The sequence below is a fragment of the Lepidothrix coronata genome, unplaced genomic scaffold (genome assembly GCF_001604755.1).
Source record: "Lepidothrix coronata isolate B3197 unplaced genomic scaffold, Lepidothrix_coronata-1.0 Scaffold66, whole genome shotgun sequence".
NCBI classification, from domain to species: domain Eukaryota; kingdom Metazoa; phylum Chordata; class Aves; order Passeriformes; family Pipridae; genus Lepidothrix; species Lepidothrix coronata.
This window is the reverse complement of record NW_016690246.1, coordinates 1100760-1128565: the sequence shown is the minus strand read 5'-3', so window position 1 is coordinate 1128565 and position 27806 is coordinate 1100760. Positions and strand designations below refer to the sequence as shown.

The following is a 27806-nucleotide window of genomic DNA, read 5'->3' as shown; positions in this document are numbered from 1 at the left end:
GTTGGAAGGGACCCACTAAGATCATCAAGTCCAACTCCTGACCCTGCACAGGACCATCCTCAAGAGTCACACCATGTGCCTGAGGGTATCATCCAAATGCTTCTTGAACTCCATCAGGCTTGGTGCTGTGACCACATCTCCAGGGGAGCCTGTTTCAGCACCCAACCATTTTTGTAATACCCAACCTAAACCTCCTCTTACACAAAAACCCAGGAAAACTGTGTTTCTCACAAGGACTTCCACTACTAAACTGGCCACTCAACGTCACCTGGTTAACAGGTTCAGGTCTTAACTGCAGCCGGTGGTATTAGTTTGGAGTCTCTGTGTTCCCTGCCACATGTTGCCCCTGGCATGGTGTGCTGGCCCACTTGGCTGGGCTGGGCTGTGGAGTGGCAGCAGGGGCTCCTGGCACGGACAGCAGTTCCACGTGGCAAGCGGGTGGCGGGCGAGCCGCAGGGGCAGCCTCTGGTGATGAGCGAGCAGTGGGCAAGTGATGATGCTGGAGCTCCCAGCTCTGCTGCTGTCCCAGGGAGGCAGGGACAGTTATCAGCAGCGGCTGAGACCTCGGAACAACTCCAACCCGTGGCAAACCCCTCTCTCCAACTGCCTGTGCCAGGTGGGCAAAGTGGCCCTTTCAGATGATGCAATGGTGTGAATGTTCATCGCTATAGCTCCTTCCCTTGGAAGGAGTAATAAGGAAAGAAACAATGTTCTTTCTTAAAGGGGAGGTGCTCAGTTAGAGTTCCTAGAAGGAGACCATAGTTTTTATCATAGTATTTATTTTTATAATAAATATTTTCTGGTTTCTTAATGCTTTGAACCCCTGTCTGCTTTCTTTCTCTTTGAATAACAATTTTACGTGTTTATAATGAAGTGCTTAATTTTCTTCCTTAGCAAGCTAAATAAAGCACTACTTATATGTATGTATATTAATGAATAACTAATGGTTATTCTAAAATGCAAATGCTATAGAACAGTGTCGTTTTACTGAGTTTCTGTCTTGAGTAATTTTACAAACATCAGTTACACAGCTTCACACACAAACCCTATAAAATTTTTATTAGTGCCTGTGAAATGTTTCTTCATTCCTTCCAACTGTTTCCTGCCTTTTAGTCCTGCTGAAAATCCCTCCGACATAGCCTGTGACCTTTTCTTCCAGAGATCAGTAAGCAGACCCCTCAGAGGGTCCCTTCAGTTGTGTGAAGCTTTGCATAACTTTGTTGCTGTGACGCCACAGGGAGTCATCTGGAAAAATCCAGTGCTAATTTCATTTTTCAAATGTTACTGAGGTGGCTTCATTTTTAGTCTTGTGGAGTCTGGTGTCCACATGTTTTCTTATCACTGATTTTTATTCACCCTGATTTTTAAAATAGTTTGATTTCCTGAAAGTGTAAGGTTTTAGGTATGTATAATCATGCCTAAAGATAAAAGATAGGAATATGCTATCTTTTAGCACTACAAGTGACATTCTCTTGTCACATATTTATGCAATAGGAAAAGATCATATCTTGCATGAAGAGAAAATTTTAATAGAGCCAAGATATTCTTCATGTTTTGTTGCCAGTAATTGCATAATCTTATTAAAAGGGCTGTTATATATTAGAAGTATGTGAAGAATACATGATTAAATCTGACTAGAGGAGGCAGGGAACCTCAGTCAGTAATGCACAAATAAAGTAAATGCTGCTTATATTATTTTTATGCCATATTCCATCATAGTTAATTCCATAAAGTGTTTGAAATATGAGAACTTGTGGATACATAACTAAAGATTACACAGCAAAACTTTCATAGAGAGGTTTAAAAATAAAAAAAGGATAAAAGGTCTAATTTCTAAAATTTAAAACTTCCTTAAATGATATGTTCACTCATGAAAAAAACCCACCCTTTTTCTTTAATAGGATGTTTTGAGGATATGGCCTAAGATGACATTTCTGAAGAGAAAAAGGATAGATAACATTTATAACCTGTGACAATCATGTTCCAAACATCAGATAGTTTTATTTCTTCATCATAGTCCCTGCAACTTTCTAATTTTTATTTTTGATTAAGGGAAACAAAAAGATGATAATACTTAAAACTATCATCCAACTTTTGGTTGCATGACACAGATGTACAGTATGTGAGGAAAGAGAAGGCCCAGCTATTCTTCCCACCTGCTACTGCTCTGCATCTGCATAAGTGAAACCTAATTTTGTCAGTAGTCATTCAATTATACTGTTAATTTTCTGTAATCATTCCCTGTATTGTTTGCATGTGTACAAATCCATGTTCTTACTGTTGCACAGGAGAAAAAGTAGAATAAAAAAGTTGTGCCTGCCTCATATTGCTTTGATTCTTAAGTAGAAAATGAATAGAATAAACACAGGAAGAAAGGAGAGACAGAAATACAAGTTTTGGCTGAAGAGAGAGGGAGTAATCAAACTCTTCTGTTGCTAACAAGCCAACCAACTCTCCTTACAGTGAGGGGTTTTTTTCTGTTTTTTGTCTAGGTGCTTTTTTTATTGAAATGAGTGTATCCGCACATGGGATTTTTTACACAGGGATAATGAGATTGCAGTTTCATAGTGCTTGATTTAACTGTGCTTAGCTTGCTGTTCATATGCTTCCTATTGCATCTTCTGAGGGTAAATTCTCTTTAGGATTTAGCTTTTTGATCAAGGTCTTTTACTGGATGTATTTCACGTGTTCTTTTGACTATTATCTCTGAAAATTTCTTACTTGCATATAAGTGCCATGATATCCAGTGTTGATCCAACAGAGGGTAACAAAGTGGAATTGCTCATCCTACTTTTGGCATACTGATTTATTTTCTTTAAAACTTAAATACATTTTATGCAACATTTACAAAAGCGAGTTTATACATCAGAGAACTTCTGTGTATCATTAGTAAGATTGTTTCACAGGCTAAAGCTTGAGCAACATAATTATGCTGTTTACACAGTGCTGAAAACTTGGTGAAGGTGAGCATGATCCCTTAATAGTATTTTGGAATTTTAGGGAGGTGAGTGGGGATAGTGACAGGAAAGAAAGTATGTCTGCTTTCATAAACTAGGTTTGATTGAGTAGCATAATGACTATTATAATTTTCTCTAGGATTCATCTTTATATCTCTAAAGGATAAATTCCATCATTGCTTTCATCTTGGCACAGTTTTTTGGTGCAGTTCACAAACTAAGGTGGAATAAACTACCTTTCAAACAACTGGGTGCTACGATGAAATATCATATATGTTGATCTAGTATCCAGCTGTTAAGGAGAAAAAAGAAATTGACAGTAGGAAATTATCTGATGTTTTCTTGGTTCTGCAAAGGAAATGATAGAAAAGAAACAAAATATACATTTATCCCAGCCTGTGTTGTGGATTAATGATGGAAGAGTTTCACAAAAGGAATATGGATTCAGGTGACAATATACATGACAGTTCTATTCAGTTATTCATGATGCCTTGGTGCTATATTCTCTCATTGATTACTATTTTATATTGTCTAAGAAATTTTTCATCTCTCTTACTGCAGAGAAATATGAATTACATAGAGGCTTTTAATGTTAAAAGAGATTTGAAGCTCCACTGGATAATAATCTGAGCAACTTGATTTTAGCTGGCCTTCCTCTGAACAGAGTTTGAAGTAGATGAGCTCCAGAGGTTCCTTTCAGCCTAAATTTTATGGTGATTCTATGATTAACTCTCAAAATTATCAATCTAAGGGACTTTTGAAAACTGCCAGTGCTAGAAGGGAATATTCAGTTTTCAGATAAAGATAAACATGGTATGGAAGAAACTGGGGTGAGACAAGATAGTTAAGGTTGGTTGTATTCTCTGCTCTATTTGGATAGTTAACAATAACAAAATCCTTCTGACATCAAGGCATATATTAGGGTATATAATATATATCCCCTATATAATATATAGAGAGAGTGTTAAGCCTCCTTATCTAGTGGCACTGCTGAAAAGAATAGCTGCTTTGGGGTACTTGTCTTCTTTTAAAATGTAAAATGACATTACATGTCTCTTGCAAGACTGATACCAGTTTTATTTCACAGTGCATTTTGGAAATATTTGATTTTGAAACTGCATGTCCCACTCCTATGCCTTTCACTATAATAATCAGGGCTTGGAGAAAGACTGTTTATATGCTCCTTAATGTACATGACGTATCTGTTTCCATTCTTATTCCCATCTAATCCACAGCAAATGCAACTAATATTTTGCAGATAGATATAAGAATTCTCTAACATTGTGCTAAAGCATCTATGGATGTGTGATCCAGCTTAAAACTGGAAGGCATTTGGCTATGAATAGCATGGTGTGGAGCCAAAGCTAATTAAATCTTGCCTAAAAGAAAAATGTTTTGGATCAGGTTAAGCCTCATACTAATATAGCTACCTGGGTATAGCTACCTGTCGCTGGCTGGGTCGAAGTGAAGGCAAAGGCAGCCTGTAAAGTATGATCTAGAGGGATGGTGGTCTGTCAAAAAAAAAGGTGGGATTGAGAAGGACTACCTCAAATTTTATCCCCAGTCTCCTCCTGTAATACTCTGGTAGAGTGGATTTAAAATTTGTCATTCAAAGTGGTCTGCACCTGCCTCAGATTTGGAAAATGTAATTACTGTTTATGGGCAATACTTGACAGGAAAGCAACTGCTTTGGATTTCTGTTAAATTTTTATATGATCAGAATGTACTGTTTTACATTTTCAAAATATACTATTCTTGTATCTTGGTTTGAAGAGACCTTTCAAAAATTTGCTTATATTCATTGTAAGCAATATGATACAGGTACATTCAAATTAATTTCTAAACATTTTACTAGATACAGTGTTTGTATTGGAACAGATTTTACAGTTTTATTATTTTCGGTTTGTTGTTTTGGGTAAAGAGAAAACTTGAGGAAAAGGGTTTGAAAGAAAGAAGTTTTTGCTTTTGAATCCTGTTCAGGCTATGAGTACTTTTTACATGTCAAATGCTCATGACATTCAGAAAACTGCTTTTCACCACATCATGGGCAGACTGTTCTCTGCTGTCACTGTGTTAGTATGTGCATTGATCCTCAGAGGTGTCAAGAGGTCCAGTACTTTAAGAATACAGAATAGTCCACTGAACAGATGAAGAAAAAATATTTATAGATCTTGAAACTTCTTAACAACTCCATATCATTTCAGGTATAACTCTACAGGTTAATATGCCTATTTGAAAGCAATACCAGCAGATTGAGTGTAGGAGGACAGTAAAAACAAAGACAGAATAATGTGGACAGCTGATAACAGTAGGAGTCAGAAAGAGTAGTAAAAGAGGTTTCAGAATAAAACATACCAGTTGGTATGATGGAAACTGGAATACTGCAATTTTCTGATTTGATTCCTGGGTCTTTCCTGATAGACTCTTCAGGCTCAGGTGGGTCAGTCTGTTTTGTGATTTGTTTTCCCCCATCTTCTGACTGAAGTGACAGCATCTACCCGCTTCATCAAAGTACTGTTTACAGCAAAGTACAACATTTTGAAGGTTTAAAGTGTCGTACAAATACAAAGTAACATGAAATAAATAGGACTTGCAAATTTTAACAATGTGCGGATGGATTCATAATTATCTTTTTCAAGGTAAAAGTGAAATAAATATGCATATAGAAATTTCAAGAGCATAAATGACCATATCTTGCTTTTGTGTCCATCACCGGTCTCTAACTGGGTTTTAAACTTGGTGGGAAGCTGGAGTTAATGCTTTATGAATTCTTCACATAATGTGTATCAGTGATTCCTAGTGCCTGGCAGTGTGTCAGTCTAGCTACATACCAATGAAAATCTTCACCCTGGCTTGTCTTGGTTGTCTGTATTGAAAGTGAAATGGGAAAACAAGACTAAGTAATAATTTATTCATACTGTTTATATTTGTGATGACAATAGCTGTCATAATAGCATTCTGTACTGTTAGAGTGCACTTTTCTCATTTTCAGTGTAGGAAGCCTAAATGAGTGTTTTTAGTTAGTTGCTTATTATGCATTGAACCCCTCTTCTGGTTTGCCTTTCTGGTTTCTATTAGACACTTCTTCATTTTAAAGAAAAACTAGTCACAGATTCGTTTTATCTTTTTTACAAGCAATTTTCATATATTGATAATTATGTTTAAAAATAAATACATGATTGTGTCTAGCTCATTATTAGCTCTGTGATAAATAGTAATTTTGAGCTCTGCTAATTCTTTTATTTAAAACAGTTCTTATTTTACCAAAGGCAAATCCTGAAAAAAAACCTGCATATGATCAGATTATTCTTTCTTTCTTTCCTTTCATATTAATCTAGCTGTGTAAGGGAGCTTTAAAATATAGCATATCCATCAAAACACTGTATCCTTGCTGTTGCTGAAGTAAAGATCCAATTCAGAGCTTTTTGTTCTTGATAAAAAGTTCCAAGAAGGGATTCCTGTTGTTCCATAACAATTACCTTGAAACCCCTTAATTTTGTTGCTGAATCTAGAGAAAAAAGAAAAAAATACCCAAACATTTTCTGATTGGCTATACCAGATAGTGACTCAACAATGCATTCAGAAATGAAATGACGAGCTACTTAGTGTGTGCAGCTACAGGTCCTGAACACCCAACTTTTTTATAAGGGCAGTGCTGAAGAGATGGTTTGTTAGTCTGCATTTCAAACCACTAGTGTGCCAAGTCAGAAGTACCCATGTAGGTGGAAATAAATGTTAAATGGTAAAAGACAGTAGTGAAGACTCTGCTTAGGTGGAATCAAAGGTGACCCTTAAAGGCAATTGCATGACTTTCCATCGTTATACCAAGACTTACCTTTTTCCTGTACTGTTCCTTCCTCCTGTCATCCATCTCTGTAGAACAAATTATCTTTCTCATACCTATATTTCATAATTTTAGGAAGATTTTGATGGAAACCTCAGGGTTAAACCCTTTACTATTGTCATGCTTTTTCACTAGCTGACAGCCCTTAAAATAGTAGGTAAATACAGGAAGTATTTATGCAAAATATCAGTGTTTCTTCAGTAGGGATTGTAAAACAATGAATCTGTAATTCTCACCGAGATTTGTGCATAAAATAGTGAAGTCAGAGTAACACAGGGAAGAGTAGAGTCAAGGCACATAAAAGGTTAGATGCGAGCAGTGATGAAAGGCCAAGACACATGTCCAAGCTCATGGTTTAGTTTCCCTGAGCATGCGGCTCACCTGTGCTTCTACTGTCAAAGGACATTATGACTTGTTTAGAACTTTCTTTATGCATTGGTTTTCAACTGCAGTTTAATGTGCTTGCTCTGATCGAGGAAATTATACTCCCTGTACTTCCATCAAAATAAATGAGTAATTTTCAAATAGAGAAATAAGAAAATGTAGATTATTTTTTTCCACGAAAAACATTTACAACTTAAACCCCATTATAAGCATTATAGAAAGGTACAACTGTACAAGCTCTTTCCCTTGTGGTTTCAAACATGAATTCCAGATTCCACTGATGTACTGGAGAATGCATACATAAATAAATATATATGAAGAGGTTAATGGCTGTAATGTTACATATAAGAAATAATCCTTACCCTATTGAATCTTTGGTGCTGCATAATAAACTTGTGTTGTTTGTGCAGTAACTTTCAAAATCCTTTTTCAAGAAACTTCATTAAAGGGAGAAGCTTCAATGTTCATATTATTTTGTATGGTGTGCAAAAGAGAAAATAAGCATGCCTTTGGGTTGTATAAGACAGCTGTTAACATTAAAACTATGATTTCTGGTGTAGCACCCTGGTGTCAATCATTACCAAATGGATGGGTATTTTTGTGCTCATAAGAGAAAAGGAAATGCTTATATTTTTCCAGTTATCAGTGGGGAAGAGCTAGTAGCAATTAGCAACAACTAATACTCCCTTTAGGAGTTTCAGTAAAAACACCAAAATCAGATAAATATGGATTTAACTCTATTTTTGTTTGTCTGAATGGAGCCTTATCGTCAAATTATAGATTTATTTTCAGATTGCTGTAGGATAACTTGCACTGCTGGTACAGTGACTGGCTTGCCTCTCACATTTTTTCTCTCTGCGTACATGCAATTGGAGTCAGTAATATGCAACAGTTCATAAATTCCACACTCACGCAATCCTTCACTAAAAACGGAACATTTGTCAGGCCTGGATTTGAAGTGTTTTCAAGTGTCAGTGTAGTCAGATGTGTTAGGGAGGGCTGAGCCTTATCTGTCCTTTTATTTCCTGGCCTTTCATGTCATAACTAGCACTGTGAGTATGGTTTCTAACCTGAGGATTATAGATACCTCATCTTCTATGGTCAAGGTTTGTTTCTAAACGAAGTAGAAACAGCAAAGTTAGTATAGATTCTTGAAATAGTTGAGACACGGGTATGTTACAGAGAACTCAACATTCTATTTCCAGTTCAAGATGTACAAAGATGAAGTGCTGGTAAATCTCTTACTCCTGTGGAGCAGTAAGATGCCTAAAAAACTGGCCTGGATGGGTTTTCCAGCTCATTCAAACTCTGTACATGTCCCTGTATGGATAGGAAATAAGAAAACTCTTCCTGAAGACCTCTTAAGGTAATTTAATGAATAGTTAAGAAACCTGTTCAGGTACTTTTACGCAGTAGAGTTAAACAAGAATCGAACCTAGAAAGATGCAAAAGGAGGCACCACCAAGGACAGCAATATACCCTGGTACTGGTTTCAAAAATGAGATTTCCTTAGTGCCAAGGACAATAAATTCATGATGGTGTAAAAATTCTGTAGACTTATATTTTATCAGAAAGTATTCCAGTAAATAGAACTAAAATAAAACTTCTAGATATTTGCTTAGAATAATAAATTTTATAAATTCACTCCCATGATCTCATAAAGAAAAGTTTTGACTAACAGAGACCATGAGTAGAAAGGAAAACCTGAGAGAGAAATTTGCTGCTGTTTCCAGTGTATGAAATGTGTTCCAAACTGAAGTAGAAAAATAAATTTGCTTAGAGGAGTTTCTGTGACACAGTGATAAATCTTAAGCTGAAATAAACAATCACCTTCTTGCTGGTAGTAGGTACTTTTGCAGTGAAGGGAAATAAACTTTGGCAATGGATTCTGTCACTAATTACAATATCAACCCACATACCTCTGACAGCAGCAAAAATATGGTGAAAATACTGAGGTTTATGGTTAAAGATGAACAAACATCAAGTCACTGCAGTTTCTATAGTAAAGGGAACGAGTAGGTAAAAGCAGAAAACTTATGTAAAGAAAAATTATATAGCAAAATGAGAGCTGAAGAGGTGGAATTGGACTTTTTTTCAGACTTTGAGTTTGTAGTTTTAGAGGTCTTCAATATGCTACATGGGCTGCAGCTGACAGTACAGTGAGCACACTGCAGCATTTAGTGCTGAAATTATTGTTCCTTTTGAATGCTTTTCTAGCAAGATTAAAAAAACTCAAAAAAACAAAAAGCCCAGCCATATAATAAAGGTAATTATATAACTTAATATGAAGACTGCATGAGATCCACACTTGTTTTGACTAAAATTTTGCACTTCCCATCGAGACACATTCAGCACCAAAATTGTTCACATTAACAAAAACCATTGGACGTATATCCGTAAATCAATGACTCCTCCAAAGGTGGGGAAAATGGCTGATTTGCTGTTTCCATTGCTTAATTTGGTAGTTAAAACATATGCTATTAAAATATAAAGTATTGGGGTTTTTCTATTTTGCTAAGAATTATTAAAGATACACTGATTGTAAGTAAAATTTCAGAAGATAGGTGAATTAATTTGCATGGTCTTTCACCCTTCCACAGTTCTGGAGCTCCATAGCAGAGTAAGCTTTAAATAAATTATCTGTAATACACTTGGACTCAAATGAGTTCAAAGTGGCACATGTGAATTACTTCTCTTTTCACAGAAAGCCAAGTTACAACCTGCAGATTCACCTGCTCCCCTGTATGAAAAGTAAAAGACAGCTGTAAGATTTATTTTCATGCTGAAAATATTTCACCGTTATTGGTGTTGAAAGTTACAATATGAAGAAAAGTAACTTATCTTTATTCAGCATTCAAATTCCAGAGACCACATTTGTAGTTCTTACTTAAAACAGGAAGTAGCTCAATTAAAAACTAAAAAGTTTTTGTCTTATGAATATTATGAACAATCTTTTGCATGGTGGTTGACTTCTAATTTGTGGATCAGAAAAAAAAATTTCTGGGAAGTACTGTATTTTCTTCAGGAAAAATATCAGGATGCAACCCGAACCTTCAAAGAAAGGTGTAGATTTATCTGAGCTATACCTAGCAGCTTAGCTTTTAAATTTAAAAGAAGTTTTCTGCTACAATATTCACTCCAGTGAATGAAATTAAGCAGATGTCAGAACAGGAGATATTCATGTTTTTATAGGTATGTATGAATGCATTAGACAGAAGAAAAATGTGTTTTGGAAGAAAAAATTTAAATTTTTGAGAAACTAAGTGGATATGATTATATTAGCACATAAAATCTATAAAGTCAAATAAGTCATTACAGAAATGGTAATAAAGATCTGCATAATGATAATTACTGTTCAGGTATTGATTCCATGAATTATTAAGTATCCTCCTAACCTATTTTCAACATTAAACTTACCAGCTCTTTGAATGAGTATACAGATCTAGAATGAATAGCCAAAAGTATGGAAAAAATTGATGGAATTTTACAGTGGAAATAATAAATGGTTCAGTAAAATCATGTTTATTTGTTAGGAAGGCTGTATTTATGATCTTGGTATTATAAAATTTATGAGTTTAATTGCACAGTTCTTAGTTACAGATGATGATGACACTAGCTTATTCAAAGTGCTTGTTTGTGTTTACATTGTAATTAATTTTAAGTTGGTCTGTATGCTGAAAATCTGATATCTCATATTATTCTTTCAGATATAGTATCTGAAAGTGTGATATCCATTTCAGTGGAATTTGGTTAAAATGAATTATTATTCAAAAACAGGAAGAATAAACAGATAATTAATTTGTTGACTGGAGTCTGACCAGGTGTCATAAAAAAAATATCCAGGGGGTGAAAATAAGTTGAAATCTGACAGATCTTGAGCACCAATATAATTTCAGAATAGTAAAGAGTGTTTCAAAATAGGCTTGCTTTTGTACACCTGCAAGCTTTAATCAGTCTATCCCTTGTTTTGGGTCATCCTTAGTAAATACTGTGTGCCTGGTTTCTTGTTACATTCATGGCACAATCTTTACAGTTCAGAACTTTATTAGGACTGAAGTTTATTAGTAGGTATTGACAGTGCAAAATATAGCCAGCAGGGACAGTCTTATTGCTACACTTCATTTCGTACTGGCGAAAATGCAAATTGCAAATTCTTATTAGCATGAACGTTCATATGGGTTCAACTACAGCTGGGAGTTCAATATCATACATTTGATTAGACTGTCATTTCTGAATTCCACTTCAGTTTTTGCCTGATGCATTAATAGTATCCGTAATAACGTAATAATGTACTTTTAAATGTACAGCATAAAGATAAAAATGTCTCTCTGGATTATTGGATCTCTTATGCTTATGTTCTTTCTTGGAAGAAGCAACTAAAGTGAACATGGTACCACTTCTATTTTTGTTGTGTTTTCTTAACTTCTAATTTCAAATGGCATGAATTGATACCTCTGTAACAATACAAAGCTTCAAAGAAACAGGACTTTTATTCTAGTAATCCACAAGGAACAAAAAGATGAGCTATGTGTACTTTGCTTTTATATTCACAGCTGAGAGGAACATTAGGTGCCCACAAGTAAGCGTGATGCTAAAGAATACAATCTTAGATTTGCTTTTTCTAACAGAATGTGATTTCTCATCAGCTCTTTCATGAGGAATGATGGTAAAATCTAGTCCGTAAATTCTGCGATCATCTAACAGATAATTCACTTCCAAAGACATGTTCCTAAGAGATTATGAGAGTCTGCTAAAGTTCTGGTCAACCAGGAGCATGCAGGTCAATGCATGGAATATTTCTACCATAAACATTATGCTTTAGGAATTGACTCATACGGTTGCTTTTCATGCCAGGATTTTCACTTACTGCTGCAGATGGGAGAAAAATGTCAGTCAAGGCTAGTAATCAGATCTGATTTTAAAGGTGATTTCTAGTACTACATGAGTGCCAACAACAAGTGGATGACCCCATGTTACTCTCATTCACATCAGTCTCACATTGTGCATCTAAACTGGAGAAGGAGCAAATTCTATCAGGCTCCCAGGGCAAGGCTCATGTGTGCCCCATCCCTCCCAGCTATGTCCTTCAAAAATGGAGCCTGAGTCTCCAGAGCAAGCTGCACCAGTCTTCAAATCTGGTGCTGGGGTGCTCAAACCTGCTGCTTAGCTTGCAGAATCTGAGTCACTGCTGGTGATGTTCTCTTCTTTAAATGCTTTAGTCAGCATGACCTTCCATTTCTCTTCTCTTTTGTATGAGTTGATGCTGGCACTGGATCTTTGTAGAGAGGATTTGAGTTTAGTTTGTTATTTTAATGGGAGTTTCTCTTGGTTTTTTGCATGGTCCTGTCCGTTATGGCATGAACAGTTTAAGGATTCTGGAAGCCCAGGGACAAACAAACCTGGCACCTGAGAGAGCGGGTGGAGGTATCAAAGTGCTTAGATTATGTTTGCAATCTCAAGGCAGCATCCTTCCTGGAGGCGAAGCTGAAGATACAACTATCTCATCTTTTATGAACATGCTTTCTCCTTGGAAATCTCATTTCTGTATTGTGACAAAACCTACCCTTGGGACTGCTGCTGAGAAGAGCAGTTGTGCTAGGCAATGTCTTATCCTGCAGTTGCAGCATTTATCACCGGATCATAAAACAGGTTTTCTTCCACTCAGCAAGGTAATTTCATGTCAGAGTTCCTATTTCAATTACCTTTGCTGAGGTTGAGGCTATACACACCACAGACAGAGAGGAAACATCTATCTAATCCAGACAAAGCAAAGAAGACAGAATGTAACGTAAGGTTCGGTTAATTTACAGTGAACCTGACTTTTGTAGTCTGCATGTTCAGCCACCTGTAGGACTGGTTTACACAGAACTGCTGCTTCCTTAAAGCTTTCTAGTTTTGGTTACATATTACTTTCTAGACTCTGTCTTGAAGTTGGTAACTCATGTTAGTAGAAGGATTTTCTTTTGCCTAATAGATTCCTTTGCTGGAAGATTGCTACAGTGTGTTCACTGTCCAACAGTGGAGAGATTGTGTATTCTTGAATGTAAAGTAAAATTACTGCTTTTTCTAAATGAGGCCTAAGATTTTGGCTTGCATGATACATACTTTTATAGAATATGCTCTTAAGGTCACCTTTTTTTTTTTCATTTTATTAGTTTCTGCTAATCATAATATCTCAAGCAGTAGAAAAACATGAAGAGAAGCTGGAGCTGTGCTTACTTTTTGCATTTTGTTTATGCCTAGTAGCATAATCAAAATCAGTATCATCAATGCAATGAGCTCCATGTGATTTTTTAGAAAAATGAAATATCTTGTTGAAGGAAGTTGCAGTTTGATTTGTATAACTTTCCTTTTTTGTACCACTGGCACACACAGTGGAGGGAAGGCTGACAAACCAAGTGTCTTAATAGAGATAAGAGATTAACAACTAGAAGTCTGTCTCCCTAATTACTGTTCTCTAAAAGCATGAAGCCTTGTGGCAGTAATTATCTTTCAGAGCTATAGTCACTCTGATAAATAACACTTTTTTTCCTTTTTTTTTGCATTTTTGTTTCCATTTTTCCTACATTTTCATACTAAGTTGTAACATCTCATAAAATATAAGATTTTTTCCGCCTAAGTGTCTTAATTTCTGCATGGTATGATCACCTGTAGTGAGTTGAGACATGATTCTTTGCTGAATTAATATGACTTGTATGTACAAGATAGTGACTATAGTATGTTTCACAGAAAATAGATGTCTATTTGCTTTCTTGCTTGGTTCTGTTTGTCCCTATAAGGATCTAATTTCAGTTCTTTAGGGTTTGCCATTAAAAATTTTTTGATTGATTTTTTTATTTAAAAAGTCATACAGAAAAGCCAATTTTTCCATGTAGATATTTGATTTTGGATTTTCAAAAATGTATCTCCCTTTTCTTTCCCATCCTCTTCCTCCAAAAACTTGAAAATTAAGTTCTAGGTGTGCATTGATAAATATTCTGCAGAAAAAATTACAGTCTTATCACTCTGAAGCCTCTCCTCAGCCCCAGTTAAATTCTGTTGTTTTCTTTATTGCAGATGGGGAACCCAAGGGGATTTCACCACTACTCACCCTCGCCCTGTTGTCAAAGTAAAACTCTTTACAGAAAGCACTGGGGTGCTGGCACTTGAAGATAAAGAACTGGGAAGAGTGAGTATTATGTGTAGACACAAAAAATATGTGAGAAGTGATGGGTAGAAGTGTGAATATTAATAAAACATGCCATAAAATAGTATAAGGCATTCAGTACCAATCTTCTCTGCTGTGACTGTACCAACCACTGCTTTTTCTATTAAGGGTGACTTTTCCTAGTGTTCAAAACATGATATGTTGACTTTCAGAAACTTACATAGGGGATCCATGGTGGTTCTCTTTGTCATGTTTAAAATTTTTTTAATTTCTACATGACATACCAATGCTTTTAGCTATTCAAATTAGGAGTGAAAGGGAGTAAGATAAGATTTGGCATGTAGTAAATACAGCAAACAATTGGGGAAAGGAAAGGAAGGACTTAAGTGGTAGAAGGATGAAACAGAATGAGAGAGGAGTTGTGGAGATAGTATGTCAGACTAAAAGAAGAGCTATTCTTGTACTTCATGAGCTTCTCTTCTCTTTTCATGTTTTCTCTGTCTTGACAGGATCATTTGTCCTTTTTAGGCCAAAATCAAGAGCTAGAGAGTGAAATGTATTATAGAAAGAATAGGGTAGTGTGAATGAGGCAGAGAGTGTCTGCAAATCTTCCCTCCTTCTGCTGAAGTTTTCCCCTCTGACATATAGCACATGAAGAATAGCTCACATTTTAATGCTCAGTTCTACAATCAGAGTCCTGGATGTTTCTCATTCAAGCAAGCACAACTTCTTGGAAAGAGCTGGGCTCTTCCCCATTTTGTGTCTTCCAAGTACGGGTGTAGCTACACAAAGACAGATTCTCCCAGACATTGTGTCACTTGTTAAGGCCAGGACTGTATCCCCAGGATTATTCTTCTTGCCTCATCTCATGTCCTTCTAAGGGGCTTCCAAGGTCACTTGATCAAGGATGGCTGAGGTGAAGGTGGGATCTGCGTGGGGAAGGCAACACCCTGGGAGGAGCCAGGCAGGCAGTGTGACAGGGACAGGGGAGCCACAGGGGTGCACCTGAGCAGACCAAGGTCACCGTATCTGGATGCAGAACAATGAGAAGAGACACTGAAAGTGTGGACTTACAGGAACTACACGGTGCTGCTAAACATAGAGAAGTTTCATCTCTGTCCCTCCTTGCTCAGTCCTTTCAAAGAAGCAAAAGAAAAGTCAATGCCAAAGTGAAGGGCAGTGAAGAAGGGCCTATGTGGCCGTTGTGAACAGTAGCCAGCAAAGTCATTGTCCAGGCAGTCAGAGAAGAAACATCATCCATATAAACAGGCTAAAGATCACAAGTGTTAACAGGATCCTCTGGCTCTGCAACCTTAAATAGCCAAAGTTCAGGTACTGGCCTTGGTCTGTTTTCTTATGCTGCAACCTGTCTGAGTTACTAGGACAGGAGGTTAAAAAGATTTAAAATTTAATTTTAAAGAATGGAAACATTTCAAATGTAAAATATTGAATACAGCTCTTGCCTTAACCTCCGATGGTTGGTTTGTATTTTTTTCCCTGCTTCCTCTCCCTGCACCCTCCTGGCTGCCTTCTGACACATCTGTATTTGTCATCTGGTCAAATCAGTTTAAAGAAGGTTTCTTGGCTGGGAGGGGTGAGGGGAAAGAGGGAAAATAAAAATAGTTACTTGAGAAGGAACTGAGCATTGAGCTCAGTGCCCTGTTGTTGGAGTCTGACCCAGCTTTCCCAGAGACAAAGCAAGATATATAAAAGATGAGGTAGGGAAGAGCAATCTTCTCTTTCTGTTTCTGATTCTTACTCTCCTGTTGTTTTTTGGCAGAGAGGCTGCTTGCTTTTGTCAGATGCTCTGAGATTTGGCAGTTTTTACGAGAATTAGGCTATTAAAATAATTTCTTTTTGCTGTTTTTTTCCCTTTGTCACAAAGGGTAAAGGCCATCACCTTTTCTCCCCCTTGCATTAAAGCTTGTGCTGAGATTGGGAGTAGCAAACAGAAGTACCCAAGAGATGCTTGGATACTGCTTTTACACTTTATAATCCACTCCTGATTTACCAAAAATGTCCAGCCCACATCCTTGCCAAAAAAAATACCTACTGTAAAAGACAAGTCAGTAAAAGATAAACCTCCCACAATGACCTTATGTGCAAGGTCCTTAACAGTGGAAAATAACGTGAAAAAGAGCATGTTGGGTGTGCATTAGCTTATTTGGGTGTCTACCATTCTGCACATCCCAGGTCTGACAATACTGGGGGTTCCTGATGGACACCTTACAGCTCATGAGTGTAGATACTCGACTCAGGAAAAGAAGGAGTCTTCCAGCTTTCTTCTTTGGTTTAACCAGAGTATTTGAGAGTGGTGATTGCTAAGGTTCAGAGGAGATTGGGAGAATATTTGATAGAATTTTTAGAAAACAATTTGAAGGTGCTATGTACTCTTATTGTACACATTTTAGTTTTTGAAGTCTTTTGTTGGCGATGTCTTTGTTTTCAGGTCTGAGAGATTTAAATTCGAATAGCCTTTGAAAAGATGCAGGATCCCACTAGATAAGCTTAATTCTTATAAACTTTGGAAATTTTATGCCTGATCAGTACACTGCAGTGACTTGCAGGAGTACATCTGATCAGATAGGTTTCTTATGCTCTGAAAAGGTTGGAAGATACTTCCAACTGGTATTTTTCCTGTACTTAAAAATTCAACTCAAACCTGCCCCTTCTGAGGTAGGCTTACTGTGGACACTAATTCTTATCTGTCAAGTACTTTCTTGAAAGCGTGTGCCTTGACCTGATACCACTTTTCTACATTATTGAAGCTTGCATTTCCAATACCCTGCAGTTATTCTGAAGGTTTTGTTCTGTTTAATCTATCATTAGAAATAGAAGGCAGCATCAAGCTACATGATTTGAATTTTGAACTTCCATCAAATACCAAAAGGCTTCTTCTGCCACCAAGGGATCAGTTTTTTAGGAAAAGAGATCTAAGGTGTGAAATGTGGAGCTAGCAAAAGTTTCCCCAGAGCTGTAGAGAAGATATTTCCATTGACCCCATCAGGGCATAGCAGTCTCTCTCACTTATGAACTTAAGATGTAGACCCTGATACCATCACTGCAGGTCCCCCGTTTCAGGAGGAGGCACTACTGATTTCCAGAAGTAACTAGCTCATGGTGGAGCAGAAGGGATGCAGTCTCATGCTTTCAGTAGAGAGGACAGACTGTATTTACAGCTTTTTCCCTATTTGGAAGGCTGAGGGCTGCTCAACCTCTGCTGCAAAAGTCACCAGGTAAGCACCAAGCCACAGAGGGCTGTTGTCTGTACATCTCCCTTCAAGCCATTTAAGATGGGGTTAGCTGACAGGAAGTAATACTTACTGTGTCACTAGTCTGACATGTCTGTTTTCCTCTAAAAGAACCAATAAATCTAGTCATGAATGCCAAGAGAAGATTTTGCTTGCTGCAGGGTATTGTCCTGGCTCCCTGCTGACCACTTTAAGCGTTTTCAAACAAAAACAAATTTTAACCTTTCTTCTCTGTTCTACACAAACTGGAGAACAGTTGAACAAACTCAGTTTTCTGCTGAAAACAGAGATATGTGCTGCACAGAAGGGGAAGGGATGTTATTTGGATTTGAGTTCTGAAGAAAATGAGCTTCTGGAGTGGTCTCTGTCTGTGGTTGTCCAGACCTCCACATATAGTGAACCCCTGATTTTAGCTTCCAGAAAGTGAGGCAGACTGCATCTTTGAAGCAAAGTTCATTCTAATGAGGAAATGTTAAGAGCTTACTTTGTTCAGATATCTTTGAAGTGTGTGGTACAGGTTTTATGTGACTGACGCTGATCTGGCCACTTTAATAGTTTTTGCATGTGCATAGAGAAGGCAGAATTGATGTTTGCATTTATATGTGCAACAACTGAGGAAGCGTGAAGAAGCATTCAGTTTGGTGTAAATACTTCTGAAAAAGCAGCCTGGTGGTTTCTGAAACTCAGGAATCTAACACCACGTTTTCTTGTTCAGTACTTTGTGTATGAAGATGTTCAAACCTAGTAATTCAAAGTGACAGCCATTGTGCGGGCTTAGCACACATGTGGATACAATGTGAGAGCAGCAGGTGGTGTTTGATTGCTGATACTTTTTGAATATAAGAATATTTTCAGCCTTGTCGCTCTGACTATTCAATTAAAAGAGAACTATTGTCTCACAGCCTGCTTGTCACAGTCAGCTGCAGCCAGCAATAATTAGCTGTGCAGCTAGGAGTTTTTTTCCTTTAGTGCTGTTACTCTTGGTTTAATTTAAAGACATTATTAAGTAGCTGTACTGGCTAGGTACCTATACTTGCATGTTTTCTGGATTTCTGAATGTGCCACATTCAAAGAGCCTCTGAGCAGAGACAATTTCATCCTATGACTATGTAAATTTAAAGCTTGCCAGCCTGGGGATTGTGAGGATTGAAATGACTGAGATTTCTCAGGTTTTTCTGTCATCATTTTTAAGTTTTGAAAATGATAACAGATTGCTTCCATTCCCTCTTTTTCTCTTGCCCCCCATGCAGTCTGCCTGTCAGCACCCTGCTACGTCTGGCTGAGTGTTACTGTTTCCATGCTAACAGAGGGTTTCTCAGTATCTTTGAGAATGCCTCTCATCAGAAGTGCTTGAGATATTCTTCATTCAGGCATGCTCTGTCTTAGATATAGGGGACAGACTCTTTGGGAAGGACTCAAAGACAATTTTTATCAATTGCTAAGAGCTATTAGGGGAAGTATTCGGCTGGCACCATCAATAGATGTCCATTGTTTGCATAAATTGTGAAGTCTTCTCAGTTCTTCGTCATCAACAGTACTTTAGATAGCTCTCTCACCATGCACCTGTTCAGTTTTTCTGTTTGCTTTTTGTTTCTTTTTAACCATGTGTTACTCAAAACCTTGTCTCAGCATTTCAGCTGTAATACAATCACAGCCAAAAAGCAAGAGATTAATCAATAGGTGAGATGATGGAGCTTGCATATAAAACTCATAAGTTCCCTTGGTGATCGAGCTCTTATTAACCCATTCTTTTAAGGGGATAACTTTTTTAAAAGAGTTACTTTCAAGAGAGACATCTCATTTTCCCCTTTCAACCTCTGATTTTGAGCCTCTTCTTGAGCTTCTTTTTCTGGATCCTCCTGGCAACAGTGCATCATGACTTAATGCTCAAGGAAAATGAGATGCTGTGCTTGGCAGGCTGCTGCTGGGAAATTTGAAGGAATTTCGCTTCTTGCCACACTGGCAGCAGCTTCTGGCTTTCTGACATTAGCCAATCTTGGGGCAAGGGGCTGACAGAATTCAGAACAGCTCCATACTTTCAAGTTAGGGTAGAGGGTGACTTAAGAGGAGTCAGTAGACATTTCTATCAAAACCAGGTAAGTGTCCCATAAGGGAGGCTGGGGTCAGAGTTACACAAAAAAACATAACACTAAAGGGTCTCTTTAGTGTTTCATATCCCAAACCAGCTCAATAATTTTTGGTCTATACTACTATTTTCAAATTAGTGAAACAGTGCCTATTTGACTAGAAGATTTTCCTATGATACTTGCTCAGATAATGACCAGCAGCATAAATTTACATGTGCCAAATGATGAAGGGTACTTATTTCATAGCATAAATTTTGCCTGTTCTCTCTGCTTGCACTGGCAACTTTTTAAATTTCCGCATTTTAAAACATGAAAGAAAAAGCCTTACATAGAATTAATTAATCCTATTGTGTGATGAAAGCTTCAACAAATGCAATTGAGGAAGTGTATGATCTTATGTGTCAGGCACTGGCTGTTTTTCATAGCTTTAGATAATCACAAATTGAGTTAGAAGTGTCTGGTAGAGCACAGGAGTTAGAGGGCTTGGTTTCTCTACTTCATTGTGGGGTTTCTTACGTGATCATGAGTGTATTGTTTATTCTGAACAGACTTCACAAAGCTGCTTATGAATAAGGCCATGTGATGTAAGGTTATTTGCTCTGTGAAGGCAAGATTTTCCTGTTTGGTTTGTTCAAGCTTTCAGAGTACTTTGGACAACTCAACTTTTCTTTCATACCTTTAAAAGAAGATACGATCAGTGGGCCAAAGACAGAGGAGAGTTAATAGTTGATTGTCTGGGTTGACTGTTTGGCTCAGGTGTACTTCATTTAACTTCTTCTGTTGTGATCCAGCTGGGGACCCAAATATACTACTGAATCACAAAAATGGTGGTTAGTTAAACTGTCAGATTATATTAGCTTCATGTCTTTCAACCTGTCATCTTTTAAGCCCAGGAGAGAAACATTTTCAGTCATTTACAATTAAGAAACAGTGTTTTGAGAACATCACTTTTCACAAATGCATATAAGTGTTGTTCTATAGTATTTAGGATTTTTGTGTTTATTTTACATCCAAATGAGGAAAAGCATAAAGTGAACTTGACACTTTTTCAGTTACAGTGTGGTCTGAGGAAATGTAATAATGGATGTGATTGGAACACGTGGTCAAGTATTTTTAATGATCATGAGATGATTGAATTTACTGAAGTATCTCAACCCACACTGTTCTGATACTATTAATTTGCCTTAAATGAATTGAAGTAATGTAATGCACAGCAGTTACGTTTGCTGTGTAGCATTCTGGTGATTAATACTTCATTATACTTTTTAATGTAGATTACTTGTTAGTTTACTTATAGTAAGCACAGTCCTAGACTAGAAACTCATAGTTCTCTGTGCTGCTGCTGAATAACCTACTATGGTGATATCCACAGATATATGAACAATAAAATAAGATAAATCAAAATAAAATAAAATAAAATACAATTTCAGAAATATATGATGTAGTAGTAATTTTATGAAATTTTTAGAAGTTTTAGACACAGTGAAAGTATCCTATAGTTGAGTTTTATATCTGTCAAATAAGACATATGAGCTGATACCATTTCATTTTTTTGAAGTATATTATAAAACAACCAGAAGATTAAAATTCCTTAAGCAATGTTGAAAGGAAGTCTGAGACAAAATAGCCTAGAATGTTCCTCTATGGACAATGACAATGACATCACATTGCAGTGTGCCATAGTGGAGAGAGAGCTTTTAATAGAAATTTCAGCAACTTTTTACTTTTCTTAACAAGGAACAATTGCTGAGTGTTTTGGTTTCAGTGTGGTGGGAGCTTAAATTTTGTGCCACCTGATGGTGTGGTACAACATGGTTGTCACTGCACTTAAGGGCAGTACTAGTGTGAAGGTTATCGTGAAGCTGATTAATGCCTGTCAAATGCTTTGTGTGAATGTGTGTACGTGTGTTTGCATGTAACAAAAAGTTTGATTACAAAGTTCTGTCAGCTGGAAGGCATGACAAAGTGTAATACAAAAGCAACACAGTGCATACTTAAATGGTCTGACAGATACTTATTCATTGTGAGAGCTTTGAAATTGAAGCTCCATAATATTTCTTTAAAAAATCAGAAAAAATTCCCAGTACCGAAGTTATGAATTAATTATACTCTTGTCTGCTTGTATTTTCATCAACATTCTAAAAACTCAAGAAGTTGACAGGAGAAAGATGTCACTTGAGACACATGAGCTGTAATAAGTTGTTACAGGACAGACAATGAGAACTACAGCCTGTAGAAAAGTTCTTAACATCACCTACAGTCCTATGTGAATGTCAAGTGATTAAATGCAAAGAATGAGTAATAATTCTGTTTATATAATCTTGCATTTAAAGAGATAAACAAACTAAAAATAGATTTCTGTTTGATACATCAGAATGCAAAGGTTGCTATACTCATAATGCTTTTAAATGTTTTTTAAGGGATGGCTTTTACTCAGAATGAAAATCAGAAAAAAGGAATAAGTTCTGTTATAAATAGTGTCTTCTGTGTGTTTCAAAAAATAAAAGAAGTAGCCTGCTGGTTTGTTAAAATCAGAATACACTGATTCTTCTGCTATCTCTCTAAAAGGTACTGAATGTACTCAATAGATCTGACAGGTTATTTTTTACACTGGTGTTAAAAAGGTTGCATACTTGATTAGGGGTGATGCCTCATATTTCTCTGCTTGACTGGAGCTCCTGTAATAGTGGGATGCAGGAATATGTTTCTGCAAAATACTGAGATGAGAAGCTGAAGGCCTTCCACTTACATCATCTTTCAGATGATTAGATCTGAATGACACTATTGTAATATCTTTGGCTTAATAACATCAATTAGATTTATACTTGCTTGGAGACTTTTGGTCAAATCCTTGATTTAACCTTCATAATAACACAGAGGAGACTATATTGTCTTTTAAATATGTGACACAAGCTCCCAGTACTATGTGTAAGAAATGAACTTGATGGTTAACATAATGATTAATTTTAGTTTTCAAGAAATAAAGGATGTGAAGAACACTGCTTTTTAGAATCTTGTTACTTTTGAAATACTGCTCCATGTTAATGGTAATTCAGAACTCACTGAATGTTATGAAAGTCTCCCAAGTAGTGTGTTTAGAATATTTTAAAGTCTAAATTGATTCAAAAGTAGTGCTTATAATAAGAATGAAAGGAAATTATGTTTCAGCAGCACTGAAGTGCTGAACATGTTACTGTGGGTAAGGATTTGATGAAGCAATAATATTTAATTGTACTGGCTATAAATGGTGGTAAATAAATATTTAACGGCTTGTGACTAACAATGATCTAAAATTAATTGTTAGTAAAATTTTCAAGAGATTTGTATAAATGTTTTAAAAATTAAATGTTTACAATTCAGTGTATTTTTTTAATTTTTTTTTGTATCTACCACTGTAGATTAAACAAAAGATTTGTGTCATATCACATGTGAACTGGACATAGTATCTTACATTTATGATATTCCATTTGCCGCAAAGGTGCTTTAGAATTCATCTCCAATTTCTGCAGTTTTTACTAAAATTGACTTTTACTAATGCTATTGATCAAAAAATGTAGATGAAGAGTATATTTTGGTTATCTTCTCTCAAACAATGTCACTACTGGAGGCCTGATCTGTTACATAATGCTACAGCAAATTGTTTCAACGGGGTTTTTCCAGCAGAGCACTGAATAATGTAAAAGTTTAGGTTCTTATTTAATTGTACGTAATCATTCTGAAATGCCAACTGTTCCTTTTCATTTAAAACTGTTAATTCAGAATGTATTAACAGGAGGAAATTTTCTTAACTCATAATATGGAAACTCCAATTTGTAAGAAAAGGAAGCAGTTGATTTTGGAAATTTGTCTGTTACAATAAGATCGAGTCAACTGGTTTATCAGATTTATGAAATCTTTTTTAGTCGTCTTTCGTATTGGAGGAAATGCAACAAAAATCTTCACTGCTTAGAAGTTTCCATTAAAGACTAACAGTTGATTTTTTATCAACTCATTGAAGTTTTTCTTTATGACTTGCAGGTAGTATTATATCCAACATCCAATAGCCCAAAGGCACCTGATCTGCATAAAATGATAGTCCCCAAAAACAGTCAGGATAATGATTTGAAAATTAAACTGGCAGTGAGAATGGATAAACCACCTCACATGAAGCACTGTGGGTAAGTGTCCATTTCCCATCTGTCTGTGTTTTATTATTTTTCCTCACTGTGCCTGTGTTTTAACCATATATATCTAAACCTGTAAAGTTTGTAAAGCATTGTCAAAGTCTAAAATAATTCTTAGGTACGGCATTGTGTTATATCCTCATTTTATACATAAAGTTTAAACTAGTCAGGAATAACATCCATTTCGGATGTTCAGTGATATGTAAAGACATATGATGAGCTAAGTCTGAAATGCAGAACTGAAAGTACAGTCTCATTTAGATGCTGGTTTTGAATGTTACAATTTATAGCACTTCGTAAAAAAAAAAAAAAGATATTTAGGAAAAACATTTTTCCATTAAAATAGGATTAATTATATACCTGAATGTGATGGTACTTGCCACATAGTCTCCCCTTTCCTTTCTCTGTATGGTCTTTCTCTTGAAAGGAATTTATGTACAACTACCAGTTAAAGGATGATTTTCTGTCTAACACTGAAGCTATGTGGAATCATCATCATCATGGCTAGGCTTCGCAAACGAAGATTTGGGAAGGGCTCTACCCACATTTGTTGCAGACGTGTTGGTGGCTAAAAAGACCAATACAAGATAGGCATGACTGGTTGCAAAAGGCACAGCAGAAGGACTCATCTATGTGGAATAGATTATTCATAAAGATATCTCCTTTAGTCAATTGCCGCCACTATTCCTCAGCCCCACTGCAAAAACAGGTAGTGTTGCTGACAGTAAGCAAGGGCTTATCTTGTTATAAAACAATCACAAGGGATCAATGTACTGTCCATACTATTTAGATTTCTATTAAGTCTCCTCTTGTTAGTATTCTGCTCATTGAATATAGGCAGTAATTGCCAAAATTTCCTATATATGATCCTTTCTCTAAAAAAAACAACCATACTTATTTCAGTTTTGGTGAATTGTTAATTAATTGGGCTGAAATTTCCCAGGTATCAAGCTCATCCCTCGGTTTGCTTTTGGGAAACTTAGATGCAAATGGTCAGGACTGTAACTATGAGACTTGCTGGATGGAAACCAGTGACTGGTGACCAGGAGCTATGAGGAAACCAGTCAGGGAGTCAACAGGGGAACTGGTGCTGTTGTGCTTGGAGACTGGGATGAGAAAACTTCAAAGTAGGGCTGCAAATACATGAATAAGGGAAATTGGCTAATGGCAGAAGAGAGCAGAAAAACTGGCTTGACTTGAATAAGGTAGAGTGGAGAGGAGCTGGGAGGGAAAGAGAAATGTTTGTCAGTACTAAAGCATGATGCTCTCCTTTGTGTCCCCACCCCCTGCCCCATTCATTTGGACTCACCAAACACCTCTGAAATGCTTTGGTGGCACATTGTTGTTTAGATGGTGGCACATTGTTGTTTAGATTCAGCACACTGTCATAGTTTCAGTTTCCTGCTGCTGGTAGGCATTCAGCCAGTTGCAGTATTCAGCGTGATGCAGGGTGGCACTGTGCTGCCTGCCTTCTTCAGCAGATTTGTCAAAAGGCGGCCATGGAGGCAGGGTGATTTGAACAGCATCAGTAATGAATAATACGCAACAGATGCAACTTGCACATGACCTGGTTCAGTTGCATACTTCACTCTACAGACATCAGGGATGTTGTGCTGCCTTGCACCTATCCCAAGCCATGACTAGAAGTAGTCACCATTTTTGATCGTCTCACTGATAATGTTGGGGTCTTGTTCTCTGCAACCCCAATTAGATTATAACATGCAGCTGGATCTAGCAACAAGGAAGGCTCCAGTGTTTCTTCTCATTATGCTCCTATGTTTCCCCAGAGACTTTCTTGGCTAGCAGCTGTTCCTCTGGGATCTTCAGAGGATCTTCCTAACCCCCACAATTTACTTTTCCATGGTGGATTATGTCAGTAGTCTTCTTGTTTGATCATTAAAGAGCCCAATCAAATATTACTGTCAAAAATTTTGTTCAATCATTATCCCTTTCATCTGCTGCTGCTGGTTACTTCCTCACATTGATTTTGAATCTCAATCTCCTGGCACAGTTATTTACTTCATTTTACATCAGGGTCACTGCTGTCACTATTCTCCAGGCAAATATTGTTGTTCTTCCCACTAAAAATGCTCAAGGTCAGTCATGATTTCCCTTTCTTTGTAGCTATTGGCTTGTCGCAGTCTGAGTGAGACTGGACTGTTTGCTAAAGAGGATGAGTTATGAGGTAGACCAAACTCCTCTCTCTCTGCAATTGTAATGTCAAATTAAGGGGCTTTACTTGAGGAAAATGTGGAGAAACAGAAGAAATAACAACCCTTTATTAAAAGATATATGAATGTTGGCAAAAACAGTAACAAGAAACAACAACAACAACAACAAGTCTAAATGAAATACTTCTCTGTCCTTTAGCAAAGTCCTAATTGTGGCCTGCAGGGGGTGTTGTTGGATCGCTGGAAGGTGCAGGACCTGCAGTACCTGGTCGTGGTCGGCAGGGGGCGCTGTGGGCTCCGGCAGTCACCCGCAGGAAGAGGGGGCTGGGGAGAGAGGTCCCGGACCGTGTGGGGAAGCCGAGAAGGAGATGGGGGGGTCCTTGCCTCTGTGGGGACGAAAAGGAAGGCAGGTAGTACACTCCCACGGGAGTTCACCGCTGTCTCAAGTGGCGGGGACTCACCGCAGTCTCAGGTGGTGGTGTCTCAGAAAAAACTCCCCCTCCTCTCCCACGGGCAAGCAAACTCTCCGTTGAGGCACAGCAGCTCCGGGGAGCGGGACAGTCAGGCAGGTCGAAGACAGCAGGAATGAGGAGACCAGCTCGCCAGGATGAACAGCCAAAAGAAAACTAGACCTCCGGTCCCCCTTCCCAAAAAAATGCCTGTCTGCACCCAGGGAGCCAGCCACACCGTCTGCCCCTCACCTCCCCAAACAGAGACAGCCCCCCTGCCTCCCTCTCTCCTCTCTCCTCTCTCCAAATGGGCCATTAACCTAGGCTGGCTACATCTTTTGTAACACTAATGACCTCCCTTCCCCCCGCTCACTCCGTTTTTTTCCCTTGGAGTGAGGCAGGGGGAAGAATAATTCCCCTAATTTCCTAATCTATAACATTATCCACCCCTAATTTTTCTTTCCCATGCTACCACACTCTATCAGATTAAATCTTCGATCCTCATACGTACATGCAGTATTCCAACTATGTACACATCCACTAATAAGTAGATACAAACACAGGTACAGGTACAGGGTTACACACAGATACAAGTATACAGTTACAGCGAGTTCACCCTGGGTTCAGCGAGTTCAGCGAGTAAGGTTTCCCTGGGGTATACATCAAGTTTCTCCATCTTCCTGCATCACCCACCAGGTGCAGCCAGGCCCTTGGGCAAAAAACAATCCCACAAATGGGTTTGTCTTTGCTCGAGGCAGGGTTAACCCAAACCTTTTTCCCTAACACATCCCTCGCGTGAATCACGGGGACCTTATCTCCATCCACGGTGTGGAGGGACTCTGATTGGGCAGGGCCAGCTCGGTTGATGGAACCTCTGGTGTTAACTAACCATGTAGCCTGTGCTAGATGCTGATCCCAGTGCTTGTCTGTCCCTCCACCCAACACCTTCAGGGTGGTTTTCAACAGTCCATTATGTCGTTCAACTTTCCCTGCGGCTGCTGCGTGGTATGGGATGTGGTACACCCACTTGATGCCATGCTCCTCTGCCCAGGTGGCAACTAAGCTGTTTTCGAAATGAGTTCCGTTGTCTGATTCGATGCGCTCTGGGGTGCCATGTTGCCACAGGACTTGCTTTTCAAGACCCAGGATGGTATTTCGGGCAGTAGCGTGAGGCACCGGGTACATCTCCAGCCATCCAGTGGTGGCTTCCACCATAGTAAGCACATAGCGCTTACCTTGGCGGGTTTGTGACAGTGTGATGTAATCGACTTGCCAGGCCTCCCCATACCTGTACTTACTCCAACGTCCACCATACCATAGGGGCTTCAGTCTCTTAGCCTGTTTAATGGCAGC

The 27806-nt window shown here is 37.8% G+C and overlaps 1 protein-coding gene across 18 annotated transcripts in view; it reads left to right on the top strand.

Annotated features, from left to right (window-relative positions):
* Positions 1–27806, top strand: part of CADPS2 (calcium dependent secretion activator 2) — a 297812-nt gene that overhangs the window by 127631 nt on the left and 142375 nt on the right. For all 18 annotated transcript variants that reach the window (XM_017818206.1, XM_017818200.1, XM_017818205.1 and 15 more), the window contains exons 8-9: positions 14242–14353; positions 23688–23827. In XM_017818206.1, the coding sequence (XP_017673695.1) occupies positions 14242–14353; positions 23688–23827 (252 nt within the window). The remainder of the gene's footprint in view (positions 1–14241; positions 14354–23687; positions 23828–27806) is intronic.